The sequence below is a fragment of the Mangifera indica genome, chromosome 15 (genome assembly GCF_011075055.1).
Source record: "Mangifera indica cultivar Alphonso chromosome 15, CATAS_Mindica_2.1, whole genome shotgun sequence".
NCBI classification, from domain to species: Eukaryota; Viridiplantae; Streptophyta; class Magnoliopsida; order Sapindales; family Anacardiaceae; genus Mangifera; species Mangifera indica.
Genome location: NC_058151.1, coordinates 1,817,393 through 1,841,506, shown reverse-complemented (window position 1 = coordinate 1,841,506; position 24,114 = coordinate 1,817,393). Strand labels below are relative to the sequence as shown.

General features: G+C 34.7%; 2 protein-coding genes and 1 pseudogene across 5 annotated transcripts; all 3 read left to right on the top strand.

Moving 5' to 3' along the window:
- The first annotated feature begins 265 nt into the window (after positions 1 to 265).
- LOC123197917 (scarecrow-like protein 8) lies at positions 266 to 2,529 on the top strand. The gene has a single exon (XM_044612432.1). The coding sequence runs from the start codon at positions 375 to 377 to the stop codon at positions 2,241 to 2,243; it is 1,869 nt and encodes a 622-aa protein (XP_044468367.1). The 5' UTR covers positions 266 to 374; the 3' UTR covers positions 2,244 to 2,529.
- Positions 2,530 to 7,055: 4,526 nt separating this feature from the next.
- Positions 7,056 to 12,924, top strand: LOC123198279 (annotated as a pseudogene).
- A 3,405-nt stretch (positions 12,925 to 16,329) lies between these two features.
- Positions 16,330 to 21,894, top strand: LOC123198278. Of its 4 annotated transcripts, none has more exons than XM_044612958.1 (5): positions 16,330 to 16,614; positions 17,630 to 17,724; positions 17,909 to 18,224; positions 18,306 to 20,398; positions 20,481 to 21,894. In XM_044612958.1, exons 3-5 carry the CDS (start codon positions 18,030 to 18,032, stop codon positions 21,571 to 21,573), a joined length of 3,381 nt encoding a protein of 1,126 aa, XP_044468893.1. In that variant the 5' UTR covers positions 16,330 to 16,614; positions 17,630 to 17,724; positions 17,909 to 18,029; the 3' UTR covers positions 21,574 to 21,894. The 4 variants fall into 4 exon arrangements, with proteins under 4 accessions (XP_044468893.1, XP_044468891.1, XP_044468894.1 ...); XM_044612956.1 differs by having other exon boundaries at positions 17,904 to 18,224; XM_044612959.1 differs by having other exon boundaries at positions 16,330 to 17,467.
- Positions 21,895 to 24,114: the final 2,220 nt, after the last annotated feature.

Sequence of the window (24,114 nt, the reverse complement as noted above, 5' to 3'; positions counted from 1 at the left end):
TTCTAATCTAAAAAGTAGGTGACTCCACTCCACGCACCTGATAGAAGCGTTGACGCAATTTTCAGCCCGACAAAGATAACCTATAAACGATCATAGCAACCAAGAGTATGTGTTCCCCTTTTAATCACCGTTCACAGCGTAGAAAATATCTGAAACCGCAATAAAACTAAAGATCCAACGGTAAGAATCAAAGACAGACATACACACGGATCAAACCACGTAAACCTACTCCGTGTATTAAAATCTCTTCCGTTATATTCATGAGAATCATTTCTTCTCTTTGTTATCTTTTTAATTAAAACTTCCATTTTTTGTTCTCTTGTTTATCTCTCTCACGCGTCTCTTCTACACCGGAAGAAGAGGAGGAAGAGAAAATGTCGTCTGGGTATCCCGGTGGTGTGCCGGATATGTACGGCGGTCTGGCGGGCAGATCCGTGAACGGGAACGCGTCACAGCCGTCTTATCGATCACAATTGCAAGGAATTTACATGGACCCAGCCGCTCAGATCGCCAACAGAACGGCACAAAACCTCATCGGAAAGAGAACCTTCACAGACTTTCAAACGCAGCAACAACTACAACACCAAACCCTTCTCAATAATTCAAGCCTAAACCCCTTGTTTCATCGCTCTGTCAAGCCGAGAACGTTCCAGAATCTCTCCCCGATATCTCCCTTATCTCCTGTGGATTTTTCGGTTAACAATATTCTGTCTTCAGATTTGCACCGGTACAGCTTGCCGCTTCTTCAACAGCAATTAAGGCCTCATCAGCAGCTGCAGCAACCGCCAGTTGGGCTTGTTTCGGGGTTTAATGTGCAACAAATTACCCCAAATTTGCCGTACGTGAATGATAAGAATCACAATACCGTGCAAAATCGAGTTCAAGCGCAAGATTCGGAGAAAAAGATGCTTAATTGTCTTCAAGAGCTTGAGAAGCAGCTGTTGGATGACAACGATGAAGAAGAAGGTGATGCGGTTTCAGTGATAACGAATACTAACAGTGAGTGGTCCGAGACCATACAGAATCTCCTGAGTCCGAAATCCATTTCTCCGATATCGCCGATATCTTCTGCTTCGCCGACTTCATCGTCTTCCTCGTCTTCATCGGTGGCTTCTCCGGTTTCAAGTTGTTCGAGACAGACTGTAATGGAAGCTGCATCAGCGATTTCAGATGGGAAAAACGACGTCGCTGTGGAGATCTTAACTCGCTTGAGTCAGGCTTCCAATTTGAAAGGCAATTCGGAGCAGAGACTGATGGAGTACATGTGCTCAGCATTGAAATCGCGAGTTAATCCTGTGGAGAACGCACCGCCGGTGACGGAGATGTTTTCTATGGAACACGTTGGGTCGATTCAGTTGCTTTACGATCATTCCCCTTGTTTCAAGCTTGGGTTTATGGCTGCAAATCTCGCCATTATCGAAGCAACTCTAGACCAACCAACCAGCAACAAATTTCACGTTATTGATTTCGATATTGGCCAAGGAGGGCAATATCAAAACCTTCTGCATGTGCTCTCTGCGCGTTCTCAAAATGGTAAAGCTTACATTTTGAAGATCACGGCTGTGGTTGAAAATGGCCGTGAAGAAAGTTTGAATGTTGTGGGTAACATGCTGCAGCAGTCCGCTCAAAAAGTTGGTGTCTGTTTACATTTCAAGGTCAAGGCTTTAAAACTTGGTGATCTGACTCGTGACTCACTGGGTTGTGAGCCTGACGAACCATTGGCTGTTAATTTCGCATTCAAAATGTTTAGAATGCCTGACGAAAGCGTCTCGACGGACAATCCTCGCGACGACCTCCTCCGTCGCGTGAAGGGATTGGCACCGCGTGTGGTTACTTTAGTGGAACAAGAGATGAACTCCAATACGGCGCCGTTCTTGACCCGTGTAAACGAGGCCTGTGCTTATTACGGAGCATTGTTTGACTCAATCGACTCGACTGTACAGAGAGATAGCTTGGAGCGAGTTAAGGTCGAGAGAGGACTCGGTCGGAAACTCGGTAACTCGGTTGCTTGTGAAGGGAGGGACCGAGTTGAGAGATGCGAGGTGTTTGGAAAGTGGCGGGCCCGTATGAACATGGCAGGGTTCGAGTTGAGGCCAATGAGTCCAAACATTGCCGAGTCAATGCGGGGCCGGCTCAATTCTGGGAACCGAGTCAACCCGGGATTTACCGTTAAAGAAGAAAACGGAGGCGTCTGTTTCGGTTGGATGGGTCGAACTCTCACCGTCGCATCTGCTTGGCGTTAACTTCACTCACTGTGTCTCTCTTTCCTTTTTTTTAATTTCTAATTTAATATTATTAATTGTTATATTTTTAACGTTTTCCTGAGAAAATGGAAAGGGGAAAAGAATGGAAAAGGCCCACCAAACGAAATAATAAAATGAGTGTTTGGATTTGAGGAAAATGTTACATATAATTGAGTATTGTCACGTGTGTATGTTTTTGCACGTGCGAAATGTTATGTGTATCAAGTGTTTGGTGTGATTGGAATTATGAACTAACTTAAGAGAATGTCAAAATTATTTCAATTTATTTTATTGTTTTTCCTCTCTCTCTCTCTCTCTTTCTTTTTCTCTCTCTCTATACATATATCCAAATGTAGGCCGCGGGACTTTTTCCACCCAGGGTTTGATGAAATGACTATTCCAACCTTTTAATTATAAAAAAGCCATTTTTCCACCCTATGTGAAATTACGAAAATTTGTTAACTTTTTATAAAATTACTAAAAAGATGAATAACCTTTAAGTGATATATTACTCTGTTCTTAAAATGGTATGCAATATAATTTTACTTTTGATTTATATTAATTTTAATTTAAACATTATAAAAAATAAATTTAAAATTTAACAATCATTGATATACTAAAAATTACATCGGTTAGTGTGATTCTAAATGAGACCGCACAAATTGGTAGAGCCATTTTTACTGGAATTGTTTGGATTTGGTATGATTTCAGTCAAAATAATACCAAGCCAGTGCAATTCTCTACTGAAAAAAGATAAGTTATAGGATAAAATGAAAAATGGAAGGAAAAAAGAAAAATTAAAATATTTTGGTATAAAATGTAACTTGTTTATATTATTAAAGGTGTAAGTTATATTAACCTCAATAATTGAAAAAAAATATAAATGTCATTTGATTATTAAGACTAATGACTGATTTTAACAAACAGGGTAAAATTAGTTTTTTTTTTAATTTAAGGAGTAGAAATTTATTTCATCAAACTTTGGGTGGAAAATAGTTATTCAGCCCCAAATATATTTATCAAATAATGGTTGGGAAAAGGAGTGGGTTAAATTGTAGTGCTTTTATGGTAAAAATAAAATGAATCTGAAAATGTTAAAAGCTGGGGGCTCCACTTATAACGAATTACGGTATGAGGTGTCAGAATTTGATTGGAGAGCGGGGATGGGAGGGAGAGAGGATTGGGGTGGGGGTTACGGTTAATTGGATCACCAAACACTCAGTTGAGGATTGTTTTTTTTTTAATTTATAAAGAAATTAGAAAATCATTTATATCTTTAATTAATTCAAAAGTTGTTGGGAATTAATGTGTAACGTCCACATTAACAACACCACGTGTAAAGAATGTTAAAAATGATAAGGTCAAAGGGCCCAGTAAATTTATTACGTTCTCGGATTAATATCAATTAATTATTAAAAATTTAAATATTTATTTATATTAATTATTTAATTAATAATATATTAAAAATAATATAATATTATCTATTTTTTCTATAAATTACAAAACTAATAATTTTCTCATAATTAAACTTTAAAAAATTATATTTTTTCTTAAAAGTTTTTTTCTTTTTTTCCTCTATTTTTCGATGTCTTCACTAGTCGGATTCTTTCTCTCTTCTCTTTTTCGGCTTTGGAAACTTGATGAGGAGTGTCCTTGTCTTCCTCTAGTGATAAGGATACTTCTCATCAAGTTTTCAAAACTGAAAAAAAATTTTACGAAAGAAAGTATAATATTTTAAAATTTAATTTAAAAAATAATTAATTTTTAAACTAAAAAAAAAGAAAAAGGAAAAGAAATAGATAATTTTAATTAAATTTATTAATTTTAATAACATAAGTATTTAAGTTTTTTATAATTAATGGATATTAATTTGACCAAATGACAATTATATATTTAATTATATTTTCCTATTAAAATTAAAAGAATTAATAATCACTGCTGATAATATGTTGTTTTCACGATAATTAGGTTTATCTAGCGATAGCCCTTTCTTTTTGCCACTAACATTGCCTTCTTCGTCAATCAATTTTCTGTTCTTAGTGCCCACCTAATAGCCAAAACGTATGTATAAAACCAAAGGTAGAGTCAAATTGAATTAAACCAAATTTGAACTCATTTAAACTCAAACTCATCTTAATTTGTATGTATTTAAATTCAAGTTCGATTTATTTCAAAAGATTCAAATTCGAATCAAGCTTTGAGTTTGATTTGTTACTAAAACGATTCATTTTAATGCATAATAATTGAAATGATATCGTTTTATAACGAATTTTTTAAACTCATGAGTTTGACAAACCAAATATCTCTAAAACTTGAACTCGAGATTAAAAATATTAAAATTTCATATTTGAGCTTAAACTCAATTAAATTAAACCCGTTTTAAGTTTATTCGAATTTGACTCAAATTTAGCGCTATATAAAACAATAAATCTATAGACATTTAGTTTTTACTATTTAATCATGTAATAAAATATTATTTAAATATTTAATTAAATACTTAAAAATAAGTATATAAAATATTACCCGTTCTATAAATTGAGCGAGAAGAAAATCATTAATGATGAGGGAGAGTGTTGAATTGGATTTAATATTAATTTTCATACATCCACCAAATATATATGAAGGTAGGCAAAGTTGATAATTTTCAATTTAACCTTATAATTTGATATGATATAATATGACAAACATTAAATTAAAATTTAGTTTTATTAATATAATTTAAAATTAAATTAAATTGTATTAGAATTGTTATAAAAAATAATTTAAACTAATTTAAATATTTAAAAAAAATATAATTTTAATAAAATTTATTGTAGATTAACTATCAAAATATTAAAAAATAATTTCTGCATCATTATAATTATTTTGATTTTTTATTTAAATGTTTTATTTTTTCATTGAGTAGTCAGCTCTGTTTTCTGTTTGATTTGAGTTCTGATTGCTCATTGATTTTGATGCCTATGTCGTACTTAAATAATCTTCTATGTCAGCATCTGTTGGGGCGAAGATCAATGTCTCAAAAGCACTAAAGAAAGGAGCGCTTGGCGGAGGGAAGCCACTAAGTGATTTATCAAAGTCAGTACAGCTTACTACTCCAAATCAGTCCTTAAAGAAGCATAGTTCCAGCATCTTCTCTTTTACAGAGAAAGACATTGGTGCCTGTAAAATTACGTTTGATGGGAGCAAAAAGAAAGAGTATTTCTAAAGCCTCTGAGAACAACAGAGCAGCGCCAGGAAAGCACTTTCTGACATTTCAAATTCGGGGAACCCCATCTGCGTGAGTCCTCTAAGAAGAATCCGAATGCGAAACTGAGGGTTGTGGAGGAGGAACATCTCAGTGCTGTGGCAGAGGAACATTTTCTACACAATCTGGTGGAAACATATAATTCATGCCAAATTCAATTCTGTAAATACTGTAAACAGAGACGTGTATTCAAATTTGATTTCTGTTCGTGTGGTTTGTTCGATTACACTCTAAGGGTCTGATGTCAGTAATTTCCATGACACAATTTATCCAAATACTACAATCCTTGGGAGACATAAGTTTCAGTGCACTTGGTTCTGTGTCGGGAGAAGAAGAAGAGAAACTCTCGTTTTATAAAAATTACGTTAACCACTTTTTGAAGGGGAGGTAGTTTTGAACTTTAAATAAGAATCTAATTACTAATAACTTCTATACCAAATGTCATTTTATAGTTGACATAAGTTTTCTTCATCACAAAACCCCAAAAAAAGAAGGAAAAAAAAACAGTATAAAGGCGATATGTGTTCTCGAAAAGATTAATTATTGAACCTCGAATCACATTTGGATTGCATTCGTCATCAAGACGAATAGATTCGAATTCAGATACGTGATTTAAAACATTTCATAATTTTCAGAATTTGGCATTTTATTTTTCAACACAAAGTTTATGTCATTTGTTATCATAGGTATCATAAAAATGAGGAGACACCAGTAAGACAATCAAACCCAGAATACAATTACGCAACAGAACCCACTCAAATCTGAAAAATCAAGCCCATTTTTCAGGATATTTTCTTGGGCCTAGTTTATTCCCAAAACATGGTTTGAATTACGAAGTTTGAACACAAAAATCAAAATCCAATTGACAAATTTGAAAGAAACCTAAACCTAAAAGAAAATATTCTTTTTTCAACCTTTTCATTGTTTTTTACGATTATTCTTTCTCCTTCTTTGGTTACTCATCATCATCTCCAATTTTAATGTTCATCATTACAGCTGGTTCAAACTTGAACTCATTACAAATTCAAATTAAACTCAGATTAATTTTAGTTTATACATGATTTTATTCAAATTCACCTTTATATAGAGATGGGTATAATTCAAATTGGACCAAAATACTCTCTAGTTCAAGTTTGACTCAAATAAAAAACGAAATAATTTGAAATCATTGAACCAATGGTAATGATAGTTTGAGTTTATCTTAATCTTTAAGTTTAAAATTTAAAACTCGACTTAAGTTTATAGTTTGAATACATAATTTGAGTTTGTAACTTATTAACAAAATGATGTTACTTTGTTAATTGTTTGACATAATTCTAATTGAATAAAAAGTTAATCTCGAATCAAATTGAGTCATTATTTAATCTGTAAGTTAGTTAAAGTCAAACTCACTTTAATTTAAATTTAATTTGGTTTAAAAATAAGTGGAATCTCACAAATAAATCATAGTTTATATTTGAGTCAAATTTAACTATTTTTGGGATCCAATTAATGCGCTTAGGTCTAATTCCATCTTTGCTAATCGAATTAGTGGAATCTCACGAATTAATCTCACCCACAAAAATAAAAATAGATCTATCCGTCGACGAAACCGAGCCCAATCACACGCAATGCACGTCACAACGCAGACTTCCCACGTCAAAACCTCATCTTCTAGCTCTTTGACTGCTGTACTGGACTTAGTACGACTACGAGCGTCGCTCATTTCAATCTAAACAACTCAAGGAAATGGTAGTAGCTCTGAGGCTACCGTTCCTTACTTCACTCTTCTCTTCTACCTCCATCTCTCGCTGGTCTGCGGCGATTCTGCTCCGTCACCACCACCGCATCCTGCCGCCTTTGCGTAGGGTTGCATTCTCTGCTCAGAGCGCTGCCTCGAGTCCGCAGGAGACCGAGGACCGAATTGATAAGCAGAAGAATAAAGTAAGTCAAGAGCGAGTTAGCCAGGACCGTGTCGTCACTCCTAGGTCTCAAGACTTCAATGCATGGTATCTCGATGTTATTGCCAACGCTGAGCTTGCTGACTATGGTCCAGTTCGTGGAACCATGGTTATTAGACCGTACGGTTACGCTATTTGGGAGGCAATTCAGGTTGTTATTATTTTTTGTTTTTTGGCGTTTTAGACCACTATTTGAGCTTTTGAAAGCTTATATCTTCAAATTTGAAAATTCTGTTAGTAATTACTTTATAAGTGTAGACTTATTGATTTATTTATTGCATTATAAATAATTTGCAGGATTATTTGAATGTTAAGTTCAAGGAGACTGGGCATAGTAACATGTATTTTCCACAGGTGTGGTTCTGACCTCTCTGTTTGATTGCTGAGAAAGTGTCGTGAAAAGAAAATTGATTTTGTGATTTTAATGTTTTATTGTTTGCTACAATGACATAAGAAGTGATTGGAGCAAATTTGAAGTAGATGATAAAATTATGCTTGTTGATTGCTAAAATGATATTAAGTGAGAGTTGGATGCTTTTAGTTGCTGGTATTTGAATTTCTGATATTTGCCTTCTCAAGAAAGGTCAAGATATTTTGGGTTAAACTTCAACTGAAAAAAGATGGACAAGTTCTAAACCGTTAAGCTATGTAACTAAGGGTTTTAGAGAGTTGCTAAGTTGAAAAAACATTAAATGTTGGTCATTAAGTTCAAGTCTTAATTATTGGATTAAAAAGAAGGATGGTTGGCAGTCTATGTCCCATTTTTGATCAAAAGATTCCCACCTTTTCCGAGAGTACAGATTAAGGAAATAAGATATTTTTTGTGGTATAAAATGAGATTGAATCCGATGGAGAGGCAAGGGGATGATGCTGTATGGATCTTCATTTAATTTGTCCTGAATTTGCTCAAGTAGTGAGTGCTAAATTTGTATGCTTTGTTAGGCTAGTCCAGCCTATTATTTTTTGTTAGGCAAGTGTATAAAATTAGATTGAATCCTTTGTTAGGGTGAATGTTTTCCCTCGATCAGCTTCTGTGCAGCCTTCAAATACCAGGGCTTCCTAAAGTAAAAAATTTTGCAATATCTACAAATTGTATGATGCAATTGGATGAATGCCATCCCTATAAGATTTTATTTTGAAGGGATTATGACTGTGTTCTGCCTGACAGTATTGCGTTTTTATTATCACAAGTTTGATGTAATTAGTGAAAGGGAGAATAAAAATTTCCCTCCTTTTTGGAAGATGATGATATAAAAGATTCTCTCAATCACCATATCTCTAAAACACTAGAACTATTTTGTTTCGTTTTCAAAAGTTTATTAATCTTCATTATGATGCTTGTGGTTCCCCTTGAAATTCATGACTTTCCAGGGGGCTGTGAAATTGTTCATTTTGCATATTATAGGCTGATAAATGATATAATTGATTTAAAGTTCCAGTGCTGATTTCTGATTGGATAAATATATACTGTGTGGTGCACATGGTGCTAAAAATCTTAAAAAGAAAACTTGAATCTTGAACTATATATCTTAGCTAAACCCCATTAGACCTTATATTCCATATGAATTTGATGTTAATGACCAGCAGAGTGTGGTCATTGAATGTTCTTGCGGTTATTAAATGATAGTTTTAATATCTTATCTACAAAATAATGAAAGATAATTTTCAGTAGAAAACTTGATTGGCTTATTTTTTTATTATCTTTATTCGTATCATTATTATTATGTTAATGCATAAGGGGTCATTAAGTTGATATGTTGCATTTTATATGATTAAATAAACGAACCATGGCATTTTGTTGGTTGTTCTTTCCTGGATAGAGTCATAAAATAAGATTGTTTTTTGCAATTTCACATATGGTTGCAGTTTATACCATACTCTTTCATAGAGAAAGAAGCCAGCCATGTAGAGGGATTCAGTCCAGAATTGGCTCTTGTGACCATTGGAGGGGGGAAGGAACTAGAAGAAAAACTTGTGGTACATATATTCCCCACACTATACTACTGTCTTCTTTTCTTTCTATACTGAATCACTGATGCCACCATATTGTCCTCTTGGAAACTATGACCTGAGTTTTGGCTTTGATTGTTGCACTTCCTGAGGTTGTGGCAGGTTCGACCAACTAGTGAAACCATTGTGAATCATATGTTTACTCAGTGGATTCATAGTTACCGTGATCTTCCTCTGATGATTAATCAGGTAGTATACTGTCACATGGTTGTTGTCACTAGTTATACAAGGTAAATACTGACTGCATCTTGTTTGCTCATGGCAATTTGTTTCAGTGGGCAAATGTCACACGATGGGAGATGCGTACTAAACCATTTGTGAGGACTCTTGAATTTCTATGGCAGGAGGGTCACACTGCTCATGCCACTCTAGAAGAGGCAGAAAAAGAGGTTTGCAGCTCATTTACCTGTGGACCACTCATTGTGGTGAAATTGAGTCTCATTTACCCGTGGATCTATTATGCAGGCCATGCAGATGATTGACATTTACACAAAGTTTGCTTATGAGCAAGCTGCAATACCTGTCATCCCTGGTCGAAAATCAAAATTGGAAACTTTTGCTGGTGCTTCAAAGACCTACACAATAGAGGCTATGATGGGGGATAGAAAGGCATTGCAGGCTGGAACTAGCCACAACCTTGGGCAAAATTTCTCTCGTGCTTTTGGAACACAGGTAAATCATGCTACCAGCTCTAATTTTCAGACAACACTAAGAACATCCAACTTAAATTGTCTTTTTTTTTTTTTAAATTTTTCATTGATTAAATATTATTTGTGCTTAACTGAGATATGACTGAAGTATGTACTTGTACAGTTCACTGATGAAAATGGACTAAGGCAACATGTGTGGCAGACATCATGGGCTATCAGTACCAGATTTGTTGGTGGTATTATCATGACCCATGGAGATGATGCTGGGCTAATGCTTCCACCAAAGGTTGCACCTATACAGGTAAATTGTTGTTTATATGATGATTTACTGAAAGCGTTTTTACAGGTGTTATGTTTGGCACCAGGGATGTGAATCTGTTAATAGGTGTCAATTGGGCCTGACCGTCCCAGGGAAATGGCCCGGTTGGTAATGTAGTGTGCCGGGCTTGGCCCATGGGCCTTTCGGGCCAGACTGATACCGTTCATATAATATTAAAAAATTAAGGGGCCGGCTTGAAAGGCCTGCTACTGTTGTGGCCTTAGGCCCAGCCCATGGACACCTCTAGTTAAGACTATAGATTGTTTCTGGCAAATGAGGCTTATCATATTGACCTCGCATAGTCTATCCATCTCTCCATTTGTATGTGTGTTTGAGCTAGGAGTTCCATGTTTTGATGGAACAAACGTTGTGATTCAATCCTCCCTCATCCGCCCTCTGACCTGAAAAGCAAATCCTTCATTGGAGAGGGTAAAGATATGGAAAATTTTAGAATGAATCAAATCCAAGATTGTGTTCTGGCTTAGATTGATTGTTGCAGGTACAAGGAGGACTTGCATTGATGAATCTGTTTATTTTTTGCACCAGATTCCTTTTTTTTTGTGGGAGAATTACAGAAAAAAAAAAAACTAATAATGAAAATCTGAGATTTTGTGGCTACTTAAGTTTAGCTTCTTTGACTTCATAGATACTTCATATTGTTTCAGATTTTGAAAATTTTATGGTGATGAGTCATGGCGCTATCTTGGATCCAGAGACAAAGAGAGACAAATTACTGCTTTGTTTCTTCCTTTTCATGATGGTTATGAAAATTATTTCCTTACGATATATGTTGCTTGCTTCAGGTGGTGATTATACCAATTTGGAAAAAGACTGAAGAGAAAACAGGAGTTAGCAGTGCAGCATTGTCGGTAAAAGAAGTTTTGCAGAAGTCAGGGATTAAAGTTAAAGTTGATGACTTGGAACAATGAACCCCTGGTTGGAAGTTTAACTTCTGGGAAATGAAGGTATTCTGTCTTCCTCAAAGGTCAAGCATATATTACAACTTTTTGGTGGTGATTTTATTTTAAAAAACAAAATTTCATTTCGGGCATAATTGAAAGTCAGCTACTAGTGGTCCATCATATGTTATAGAGGGGTATTGAACTACTTGTAGATACTTGTAGCTTTTGAAGGTTACAACCTCTGCTTGATGCTCAATTTGTTAAAAGAAACACCTTCAATGTGCTTGTACAATGAGGTTGCTATCCTCAGTATTGATACTTTTGGTTTAAAAGAATAAAATGTTGTTAGAAAATATTGCTTTAATTTCAACTGCCACGATAATGGACCTTTTTTTATAGGGAGTCCCCTTGAGAATTGAAATTGGTCCACGTGATGTTTCCAGTGGGAGTGTGGTCATATCAAGGAGAGATATTCCAGGAAAGCAAGGGAAAGTTTTTGGAATATCTATGGAACCTTCAACTTTAGAAGCTTATGTGAAGGACAAGTTGGATGAGATCCAGTCAGCTCTTTTGGAAAGGGCAATATCATTTCGAGATAGGTGCATTCATTTAATCCCTTAATTTTATTAGTTTCTTCAAGTTGAATGCAATATGCTTGATCAAGTTTAAAATCTTTCAGTTCTACATGTCGTTGCTGTAATATAATCAGTTTTCTGTTTGAGCCTAATAGCATAATTATATATGGCAACATAAATTCTGTGCACCAACATAAATGCAAGGAAAATTTTTGAAATCATCATATAGTGTCTCTGCTAGTGAACTAAGCTAAAGCGATAATGGACTCTTTGATTCCCTGCTTTCTGTAACATCGTATTAGTTCATTCTTTTGCAGTAACATTGTTGATGTAAGCTCATACGATGAACTTAAAGAAGCAATAAACCTGGGCAAATGGGCGAGGGGTCCTTGGTCAGCTTGGTAAAAATATTACAATCATTTTAAGTTTGTATATGTTTTTATTATTAATAATGTGATATACATACTCATGCTTTCCAGTATTATTTGCTCTAAAAATTGTCACAGTGATGCGGATGAATTAAGAGTGAAAGAAGAAACAGGGGCAACCATTAGGTGTTTCCCTTTCAACCAGCCTCAAGGGATTAAGACATGCTTAATGACAGGCAATCCAGCTGAGGAAGTTGCCATTTTTGCAAAATCTTATTGAGTCAATCCTCCAACACAGCAAGAAAAATTTGTTAAGGTCTCTTCTTCGTCTCTTTCAAGCATATAATCTTAATCTTGACTACATTAAGTGAAACTTCGTATTTGTTTAACTGCTCCTAATCATAATGGCTGGTTGAAGCTTTGTGATGTTATCATGATTTTTTATTTCATTGACATCTTTAGAGGTTGGATGGGATTGTACTTTATAGGATGGAAGTGTTGTTACCTAACTACAAAGTGAGAAATTTGGAGTACTTAGATTTATACAACTTATCAATTTCTTTTTGGTTGCTGTTGTTTGGATCACTGGAACAAGTAACCTTCGATTCCATTTAAATTTCTGGTTGTATCGGGATAAATTTCTAGTAATTATAAATTTCAAATATTATAATTATTCTTATGTCTCTTGTTGGTTAAATTTGAATATAGTTTGTGTTTATCAGTAATTTTTATCGGTCATGTCCGGCCTGTTAGTTGGCTTTCAGATTTCACTCTCAGCAGTTAAGATTGACTAATGCATGAATGATAAATATTATAGTATTGAATTTACATTGATTTAATGAGTCATTATATATTATATATATTATGTAGAAAAGAGAAGAGAGGCTTTTGCTCATTGATAGAGAGGATTAGAATTGTCACTTGTTAACATTTAAGGGGATTTTTGTCAATGTTTTGAGCATAATTTAAGGGTAGAATAGAAGACTGGAAGTCGGTCCATTATGTTTTTAATGAAAAGGAAGTAATTGAATTAGGAACTTTTAGAAGGGCCCATCTGTGGCAAAGCCTATGAAGGAGCTTCAACATGCGCAACGGCTTTGTCGGATCTTGAAGGCGTAAAGGGGGAAAGACAATTGATAGTGGTGGGATCCAATCCACCGCATTTTAATATCTACGGGCGCATTTCAGCCGTTGATGGGAAAGGCGTGAGATGCTATCGGCAAGAGGGGAAGGAATCTTTTGACTTTTATTTGGTCATGTGGGGTCTTATGCGCTTCTTTTCGTGGAAAAGAAGTCACAAGGTAAACACTAATTCATTTCTTTGTTGGAGTATAATTATCATACAAGGCATCAAATTATTATTATAGAAAACACAATGTAACATGTGCATATTTTAATTATTTAATTAAATATATATAATACATTATTATATAATTGAATATTATTTTATTATTATTTTTAATTCAAAATTATTATATGATGATATATTATTTGTATATGTAATAATATACTTTAAAGTATGTATGTAGTTTTATTATTATAGAAAAAGCATTAATTTGACTACTAATAATGATGTATTATTATATGTTTGGTGTTATTTTATGATTGTTTCAAAATTATTTGATCATATGAAAATATACCATTATTAATATATTTATTTTTCGAGTATATAGTTTTAATGATAGGTTAAATAGTGATAGAATGAGTTATAAAAGGCTGTCCATTACTTTTGCACAATCCAATACTTATAGGTTAAAGAGGAAGTGTTACACATAAAAGGGAGGATTGGTTCATGGTAATTAAATATTTATGTAGTAATTTATCTTTTATTATTGATATTATTTTGTTTGATTTATTAGGTAATATAAAGTTATGGTAATATTCTATCATCAAATGTAATTTAACAAGTAAAAATAATCTAATAAATATTTTTATTTTAGGTATTCAAATATGGTAAAGTAATCTTAATTTTTTTAATAATAATATTTTTATGTATAAATTTTTTAGAACCAAATTTTTTTGTTTTTAATTAAAATAATAAGTAATATAAAAAATATTTAAAAAAATTAAAATTAAAATTAAAATAAAAATATAATTAAATTAATTTTTAATTTAATAAAATAACAAATTTTAATATATTATTCGGGGGATAATATTTTAATAAATATAAAAAATGAATATTTCAGATAAGAATGGTTAGTTTAATCAAATATAATATTAATTTTTAATTAATAATTTTTAATAATATTTAAATAAAAAATATCTTAATATTTTTTATTATTTTTAATTAAATATAATATTATTAAATTATTTAATAAATTTTTAAATAATTTATTTTCGTGATTATAATATAATATTAAGCCTAGGGATGGCAACGGGTAGGGATGGCAACGAGGAGGGATGGGGAGGGGATCTCAATCCCCGTCCCCATAGGGGATATCAATCCCCATCCCCGACCCGTCCCCTTTACGGGGATGAAAATGATTCCCCGTCCCTTTCCCGCAAAGAAAAATTCCCTCCCCATCCTCTCCCCGTTCCCATGGGAAAAATCCTCTCCCCGTGCCTGCAAAAAAAATATATTTTTTTTACCTTGTAAATATAATATAAATATATTAAATAACAAAATTAAGCAAAATTAAAATTAATTTACTATTTCAAATATCATAAATATAATATATTAACTCCTTTAATATATATAACAAAAACCTAAATAAATTTGAAAAACATAAATAATTTAAAACTATAAAAATATATTAGTATTTTAAATAAATATATTAATATAAAAGGACGGGGATAGGAGCGGGGAGGGGAAGGGTCGGGGCGGGGAGGGGACACATGTATCCCCATCCCCAATTGCGGAGAATTTTTTCATTCCTGTCCCCGTCCCCGTCCCCGTCTACGTCCACTTCGCCGTTTCTATTAGAGAATCCCCTCCCCATTAGGGTTAGGGAGGGTTGAGGTCCCTAAAATCGGACCTAAATTGTCATCACTAATTAAGACCAAATGTATCTTAATTACACAAAGATTTCTTAGAATTATTTAATAAATATAAGAGATTATGTGATCTAGGGTGGTAGGTGATTTGGTAATTTCAGGAGTTGGTAATCCTATAAATGTAGGAGATCGTGTGATCTAGAAATGGTATGTGATCTCATAATGATAGGAGATAGAGATGGTAGGTTTAGAAAATTATAAAAGCTTCATGGTTTAATGTTCTCCCTGCCTCGACAGAAGAGTTCAATTGTATTCCAAATTGATATGTTAGTAGATGATTTATTTAGCGTCTTGCGTGTATAAAATATGCAAAAGACAATTCATTCAAATGGAAATTTGATTTAAATTGGGAAATTCTTAATTAGAAGAATTATCATATATCATTTTAAACATCAAGAATGCTATGCACATTTATTTTTGAAAATACAAATAGATATATATTATTATATGATTATGTGTTATCTTATCTTTAATTTAAATAATTCAATCATATATTTAATTAAACTATACATACCTAGTTATATATTTGATATATGTCATTATATAATTGAATAATTTTAAATTCAAGATAAAATAATATATATGTGTTATCATATAATTGAGTGATTTTGAATTTAAAATTAAAAAATATCTAATATATCATAATATATAAATATATATTTATTTTTATATTTAAAATAAATACATATGTTGAAATCATTTTTTTTTGTGCATATATAAATCGCTACTTTTTATAATAGAGCACAATCAATCAATTCGGAACGATAATAAAGATTAATAACAATAATTCCCCTTTATATACAGTGAAATGACGAGAATCCCTCCATAAAGGACCAGTGACGTTGTGCCACCTCATCAAACTTGCCGTGCTAGATTTGCCCTTCTCTTGGTCCCTATTGACTATTGACTTTCCTTTAACCAAATGGAGACTTCGAGAAGGTAATATAAAATTCTTTTTCTTTGCTTTATACGAGTTAGTGCAAGGGAGAAATTAGAAGTATATTAGGAGGGTATTATTGGCAAAAAAGAAAAATAAGAGAGGGCAGTGTGGGTACAAAGTTAATAATAAATACGTGGTGACAGATAGGGTGCCTAGGTCTCATCCAGACAAGGGAAGAAAAGAGAAGAGAAGGTTTTGGCTGATTGGCTCCGGAGGCGCTGCGGAGAAATTATCAGAGGAATCGAACTCCACCGATCAAAATCTGATCAATCGGACGGTCATTAATCAACGAACATTCATCGCTCTGTAGTCTTCGTTATATCGAGCCGTGCCTTGAGGAAGATCGTAGTAATCTTTGCTGAAGATTTGAAGATTAATGCGAGTTGTTAAAATCTCTGGAAGTTTATCGTCAAATCATCTAAGAAACAGGTATTAAAACACCGTAGCTTTTTTGATTTCAACGCTTTCTTTGTGGATTTTTTCTTCTACAGAGGGCCGGAGACTTTATATCGTCTCGAGATCTTTGATTCATCGGCTGAAATCTCCCGAAATTTCTATGAATTAGAGAGGAATAAGTTAGGGTTTCTGAATATTGTGCAAGACAACTTTCGGATTCTTCTAAATTTAGGAAAACTATTTGCTTGGAAGTTGATTTGTGGCTGCTCGGCACGTGCTTCATCATAGAGCTTCTGGAGGATTTTATCATGCTTTTGGGAGCTAATAGTGCTGCTAATGGAGCTGATGATTTATCTTCTAGATTTATTTGTAGACATATTGAATGTGTTAAATTTTATTTACTACATGACTGGATCTATTCGTTATGGACGAATTTATTTGCCTCCGGGGCCTGTTCATATGGTTGCGTGTGAAACTCAAACTGCGTGTTTGCGAGATTATATGCTTCACGCTATGTGGCTTTTGATGGATAATAGCAAGGATAATAAGTGGGAAGTTCACTTAGATTCTATTTACTTGCCTTGCATGATAACTGAAACAATGGATTCAAAATTGTTGGAAACTGCAAGGTGGTGATTAGACAACACGAGTGGCTTATAATGAACTAGTTTTCTCGCCTTTCCTACAAATTAATGTCATATAGAAACAATTGAATACCCCTTTTGGGTGCTAAACTCAAACTTATGTATCGTGATTATCTATTAGCATGTTATATATTTGGTTGCAAAGAAGCACTGGTTCCTTGTTTTGGAACTATGTCAAAAGCTACAATCTGAATTGAGGAAGTACTTGCAGGCCAAATCTGGTTAATACGACTTGCCTCAAGGTAATGGTCTGTGGAGGCATATGCTGGCAGTACTTGTTATTAGCTTTTGGGCTTGATAACATGTTGTGAAACTGGTGGATTAGCAATTTATTTATTTTTTAATGTATACATTTTTGTATTATGTTCTGATTTTGTCACTGATCTGGATTTTATGTTTTGTAGGTATATTAGGTTGGAGACGTTTTGATCCAGCTGTAATCGGCAGGGAGGGATCATTCTTGTTAAAGTCTGTCAAGATTGGAGGAATTAAATTAAAAGTAGGTTTCTGTTTTTGGGTCACATGTATGGATGCTGTTCATATTGATTTTGCTTGATAGATTCTATGTTTGTTGTATGCTGATTATAATTCTAGGAGAAAAGAAGTTTAATTCAACATATGAGTCAACATAGTTCATTGCTCAATATTAATTAGAGTTTAATTTTCTCTTTTTTGCAGAATAGGTCTTGCACTTGCGCTGGGGTTTCATCAACCCTGGTGTCAATCCGAAAAGGAGCAACGGCTTCCTGCAAGACTTGTTGTGGGGGACAATTAGTTGATGGCATAGGATCTGTATCGACAAAAATGATGAGTAGTGTAGGCCTAGAACTTACAAACTATTTAAGTCCTGACTTGACTTGGAAGACGGTAGCAAAAGGAAATAGAAGTGCTACGAGGCGTACAAGGAAACCTTTTGTTAGAAGTTTTACAGCAGGAGTGGAGCTAGCTGACAAGAGTTCTGAAAGGTCTGAGAACGGAACAGTTTCAGAGTCTGAAAAGGTTATTATTGTGTTTTGGTTGCTTTTGATTGTACTTATGTGGTACATTATACATGATGAATTTAATTTGCCTCTTTGGCAGCTTGGTGTGGCTGTTCTTGGACGACGATTCAGTGACAAAATAGAGCATGTACCTATTAAGAAAAGAAAATTTAATCTACGTTCTCCATCACCACCGCCGTGTTCCCCTTCAGGCAGTGAAGTAGTGTACGATATTTCAAGTCGAGGATATTATCCAAGTTCAAACGGCAAGAGACAACATAGGGTGATTGATGCTTCTAGAGAATCTGGTAGTGCTGGTGTTAAAGGGGAGATTTCTGAGGAACTGAACGTGAAGCTTGATTATAGAGAAGACTTCTCAGGTATTGAAATTCTTGCAGCTGCGGCTTGTGATGACAGCTTTGATGTTGATCAAGGTATGGAAAATAAAATGGTGGAAGGATCCTTGTGTGAAGATGATTTAAAGGCAGTTGAGGAAACAGTTACTGAAATGGAAACAACTAATCTCTCCGAGAAAGATCTGGTACTTGAAGATAAAAAGGAAGTGTCTTCTTTTCAGGATTCTACCACTACGTCTGCACAGAAATCCGCTAATGATGAGGATAACAAGACAGCAGAAAAGTCTGTTCCCACTCGAGATGATAGGTCACACTGGGATTTAAATGTTGTTATTGATGCCTGGGAGCAACCTTGTGATATTGAGAATTTTGATTCTCAACTAAACCCTGCTTTGATTACTTCGGTGGTTGGGAGTGGAAAGCTGCACATGTTAAAAGGTTGCGAGATGAAGAAGGAAACTGAAGAAATCAAACATGGTGAGGTGGTCTCAGTAGATTCATCTGAAGTACAGGGGGAGACACACATACCTTCTGATCCTAGAGACCTGCTTCATGAGTCAAGTGGAATGGACTATCAAATGGAAACTTGCTCTGGCCTTGACTGCTGCCATGATGAGTGTGGTGACAGTGCTAAAGCTTACACTCAGTTTGTCAGAGTAGATGCATGCCTCAAAAATGTTGCCTCCCCAAGTGATACAGAAGGCAATATAGTACTGCTTGATTGCCTCGAGGAGAAGACAGAGGGTTGTGCTTCTGGTGTCCTAGAGGAAGAAATTGTGTGTGCAGAAAATGTTGAAGTTGAAAAGTGTGATGTTGCCTCTTCTTTTGAACCAGCATTAGAGGGAGTTACTAGTGAGGTTGAGACGTCAACTCTAGATGAAAATGCTGAAGGTTCTGGTTGTGCATCTAGTTGTTCTCCTCGAGAGATGCTGAATTGTGCTCCTCAAGAGATGTTGAGTATGGACAGTTGTCAAGCTATGGCACCTGTATACCTTGGAATGGAGCCTGCATGTGAAGCAGAGGAAGTAGGTTTTGACTGTCCTTTACCCAGATGTGATGAAGGACCTACTTCCAGTGCAGTTGTTGAAGAAGTCATTTCTGTGGAAACTGGAGATGGAACAGGAGTAGCTGACGAAGTTCTTCATGGTAATGATGTTGAGATCGTTTCTTCTGTGGATATTGGGCCTGAGAAACTAATTCACATGTCTTCTGAAAATTGTACTGATTCTACGGAAACAGGATGTCTGTATACGATTCATGAGAAATGCAGTGGTAATAATCCTACTAATAGCTCGGACAAGATTAATATTGAAGGTCCTTCTGATGAAACCTGTGAGTCAGATTCCTATCAAGATGATAAGGTTCACATAAATGCCATAGGAAAAACTGGGGAACCCCAGGAAGCTGGTTATGATTCTCAGATTGAGGATGGGGAATTGAGGGAATCAGACGTACCTTGCTGGGAGGATAATGAAGGTGAGGATGCAGATATTGAACAATTAGACTATGGGTCTGATGGTGATGGAGAAAAAATATTTAGTTTAGAAGTGGAGGATACTGAGAATAAAAGACCTGGTCCTAGTGTTGCAGCTGAAAAAATTGAACAATGTTCCCCAGGAAATACATTTAGAGATCATTTAATAATCTCAAAGACAAAAACTTTGGAAACCATTGATGGAAGCAAAATAAAGCATCATACTGTTGATTGTGAGGATGGCCACAGTAGTAAAGACCTCACCTCTGGAGGGTTTGGACTTAGGGAATTGAAGAGGGATTTGCCATCACGCATTCAAGGATCTCTATCCTCTGATGCCTCTGATTCTGTGCAAAGAAACAGGTAATCTTATGAATTATATCTCGTTTTCCATTGTGCCTTATCTTTATTGCTTGGTTAGTTGCTTACATACATTTTGTTACAGATCTGATGATTTTGATGATGCATGTCCTCGACCAGTGAGGGGAGCTGGTTTAAACAAATTTGTAGGAAGGGATAGATATGCTTCAGAAATTCGCTGCAGAAGTCCAACTGGTGGCCACATTGTTGGTAGCCGTCACTCACCTACTTACCATGGCCCCTATGGTTCCACACGTCCTAGATCAAGAAATGTTATTGAGAGCCGTGGATTTTTAATAACCTCTGATCGTGCAATTTCAGATGCAGAAGCTGTTGAAGGATTTGATAGCCGAGTTCGTAGGCAGTATTTAAGCTCCTCTTCTAATAGTGTCTGTCGGCCTTTTAATCGGAAATATGTGCCCTACAGGGATGATTTTTATGGATGTCATGTTGGAACAGCTCTTGCTAGAGATGATGTCAATCCTGATAGGAATGGGTATAGAAAGTACCCACAAGGGGTTAGTGGAGGCATCAGGGAGGAAATTCGGAGGCCTGTGCCTAATTATTCCTCTGAATATGCTGATCGTATGCCTTATCGTATGAGCAGAAGAGAAAGAAGTATTTCGCCAGGTGGAGAAAGACTGCATTATGCCCAACCTTACAAGATATCTCGATCAAGATCCAGAAGTCGCTCACCTGGTGCATGGTTATTGTTAAGGGAACGGAATGAGGGATCAAGACGTCGCAGTAGATCACCAAATTATAGATCTGCTAGAATGGATAGGGTGAGGTTGCCTTTTCAAAAACGTTTTACAGCAGGGTATGAAGAAGGTTTTGTATCCCCTCCAAGAAATCGCTTCTCACCACAACGTAGTTCAAGGTTTGATGACAGGATTTCTGGGATAGATAGGAAATCACCACCTATGAGGATGTTCCGACAGAGCCAAAGGTTTGATTCATTGCGTTCAATGAGACCCACTGCACATCCCAGAAGATTGGCAGATATGGGTAGTGGTGGTGGTAGGGAATATAGATACGAAGGTGGTGCAGATGATAGAAGAAAACAGGGAAACAGGTACGGGATGATGCCTCGAGGTAGGCGTTATGATGCTGATGGTGTGATGCGGCGATCAAGATACAACAATGCGGGAGACTCTTTTGTGGGTAATGACTCGTAATTTATTTAATATTTGCAGCCCCAATTCATTTGACTTAGAAGCAACTCAAAGATTCTGGGTGTTTTTTTGGTTGGCTGTTAGAAGATAGGCTTCTCTCTTTCTGGCCCCGTCTTATCTCCTTACTAGGCTTTTTTTTTTTTTTTAAATGATGGCTAGGTTAATATTTTTCTTTTTTTTTTTGGTTCTATTTTGTTTTGGGTTTATTGACTTATTTTTCATGGTCATTTTCTTGTGGCCAGATACCATATCTGGCCGTTGTAACCTCTCTATACGAGGCCATTAAGATATATGAATATGACTAGTAAAGAATGATTTCGTAAATGTTATTTCATTCAAATTGAAACAATCAGGTGTCACCGTATGATCTGATTGTCAGTTGTTTATTCTTTCTCCCGTGTTACATAGACTTGAATTTGCAATTTCAAGTAAGAAATGTCCAGAGTGCTTATATAACAACACTTGGAAAATTTTCTTGTCGAAGCTGTATAAGAGATAGTGCTGAATTTGAATCAAGCTTGAATTTCGCTCATTTAAAAAAAACCAAGTTTGAGTTTGAGTTTGAATCAAGTTTTGAGTTTGGATTGTTAGTATAATAACGTTATTTTAATACATACTAATTAAAATGACGTTATTTTATGTCAAATTTTTTAGAGTTGCGAGTTTAATGAGTTGAACGTCTTTAAAATTTGAGTTAAAAAATATTAAAATTTTTGGGTTTGAGTTTGAGCTCGTTTAATTGAGTTCAAACAAGTTTGGTTTGAAATCCATTGATGAAAATTTGAGGTGTTCTAAAGAGAGAATTATATAATGTAACCTGTTGTAAAATTAACAGCAATCTAATATATTCGTTTATTTGAAAACTTGTTAAGACGTTGTGTGTATTAGATATACAACTTTGTTATAACTAATTCAATTATATTTATTGATTAGACAAATTTTAAATATTAAAATAAATAATTAAAAATAGTCCTCCCGGTGCTCTCCTACTAGTTGAGAGGTCCGCCTAGCAGGATGACCTTCATGGGGAGCTCCCCTATGCCGGTGAGCCTCTAACTTCCTGAAGGCTTTGTTGATCTTAATCAAGAAGGTTTCAGCATGGGTCATACTCCCACTCATAAGTCTTTAGCCATTTGCCCTCTTCTTCATACTGACAAGACCGCCATGGCAGATGGCATAAAGGCTTTCTCTGAGATACTTTGTGGATTCCGTCTACGTGATTAAAATAAATAATTAGAAAAACAAATCATTCTTTCGAAAAAATAAGGAGGTGAGAAGTTTATGACTCCATCTATATTTGAAAAATAAAAATAGTGAAATTAATTTTGTCAACAAAAAAAAAAAAAAAACTTAATTTAAATAATAATTAAATATTAAAATATTAAGGATAAGTACATAATTTCCAATATAATTTAATTCTTTTTGAAAAGTTCCTCTTATATATATATGACAACATAGAGCATCTCAAACATAAAAAAATCAAATCAAAGCAATAGCAACCAAGAAGACCAGAGAAAGACAGAAGATTGAGATAAAAAGAATTGTAAAAGAAGAAGACATGTTGATCGCTTTTTTAAAATGTAGATATGATATTTATGAAAAAACAAATGAATTTGTAACTCTTATTGAGGTTGATTTTGGAGTTGTGGTGTTTTCACTAGCAAAAAAAGGATTTCTCCTTTGACCATCCGTCCATTGAAGTTATGGCAAACTGCTTCATGGGTGGGTAGCCATCAAAAGGTGCCCCAACTTATCTTTTGCTGGAGACTCACCGCAAAGAGAGAATTGATGAATTGAATCAGCATTATAACGACCTCCTCAAACAACTTGAGGTTGAGAAGGAGTGAGAAAAGTTGTTGAAGGAAATGAGGAATGGGATAGAAACTTAGGGATGGTAGGATACTCATGTTGATCAACTTAATGTGGAGTTCCTCCAAATGCATGCCTCTTTGGATGAGTTAGGTAGTGTTAAACAAAATCTATCTCAAGACTGGTGGTGATCTCAGTGCCTCTTCTTCATTAATTGATGACTCCTCCACAAAATCTTGACTAAACAATAAACCCTTTTCTAGTGAACAATCTATATCCAACAAGTCCATCTTGCGATGTCTTTCCTCAAAGCTATAGTAATTTTCTATTAAATCGGTTCTAAATAACAATCATGTTATGATATTGTTATTTTAGTTGATTCATTATGTGTTTTGGATCATCTTTAATGTCTTCATCTTATGTATCATTTTAAGTAATGATCTAATAAATCAGCCAAGGTTATGTACCGAGAAGTTCCTGCCAATTAATGCAAGAAACAGAAATGACAAATTTGAACCAACATCATTGCCAATTAGGATATAACTCCATGGATGTACCAGAAAACAAAATAGAACTCCAAGGCAATACAATTTTCCATGAATGAACAACTAAAATTATCAAACTTTCTATACATGTTCATTGCCTATGAAAAATTCAATTAAAAATGTCTTCTGGAAATCCCTTTTTTGAACTAAATCTGGCTAATGTAATCAGTATATTATTTCAATATTTCTA

Bases quoted from the DNA above. Each gene is read 5' to 3' on its own strand.
- LOC123197917 (XM_044612432.1), top strand. From the start codon at position 375: ATGTCGTCTGGGTATCCCGGTGGTGTGCCGGATATGTACGGCGGTCTG.
- LOC123198278 (XM_044612958.1), top strand. From the start codon at position 18,030: ATGATGAGTAGTGTAGGCCTAGAACTTACAAACTATTTAAGTCCTGAC. The intron at 18,225-18,305 runs GTTATTATTGTG...CCTCTTTGGCAG, and splicing joins CAGTTTCAGAGTCTGAAAAG to CTTGGTGTGGCTGTTCTTGG. The intron at 20,399-20,480 runs GTAATCTTATGA...ATTTTGTTACAG, and splicing joins GATTCTGTGCAAAGAAACAG to ATCTGATGATTTTGATGATG.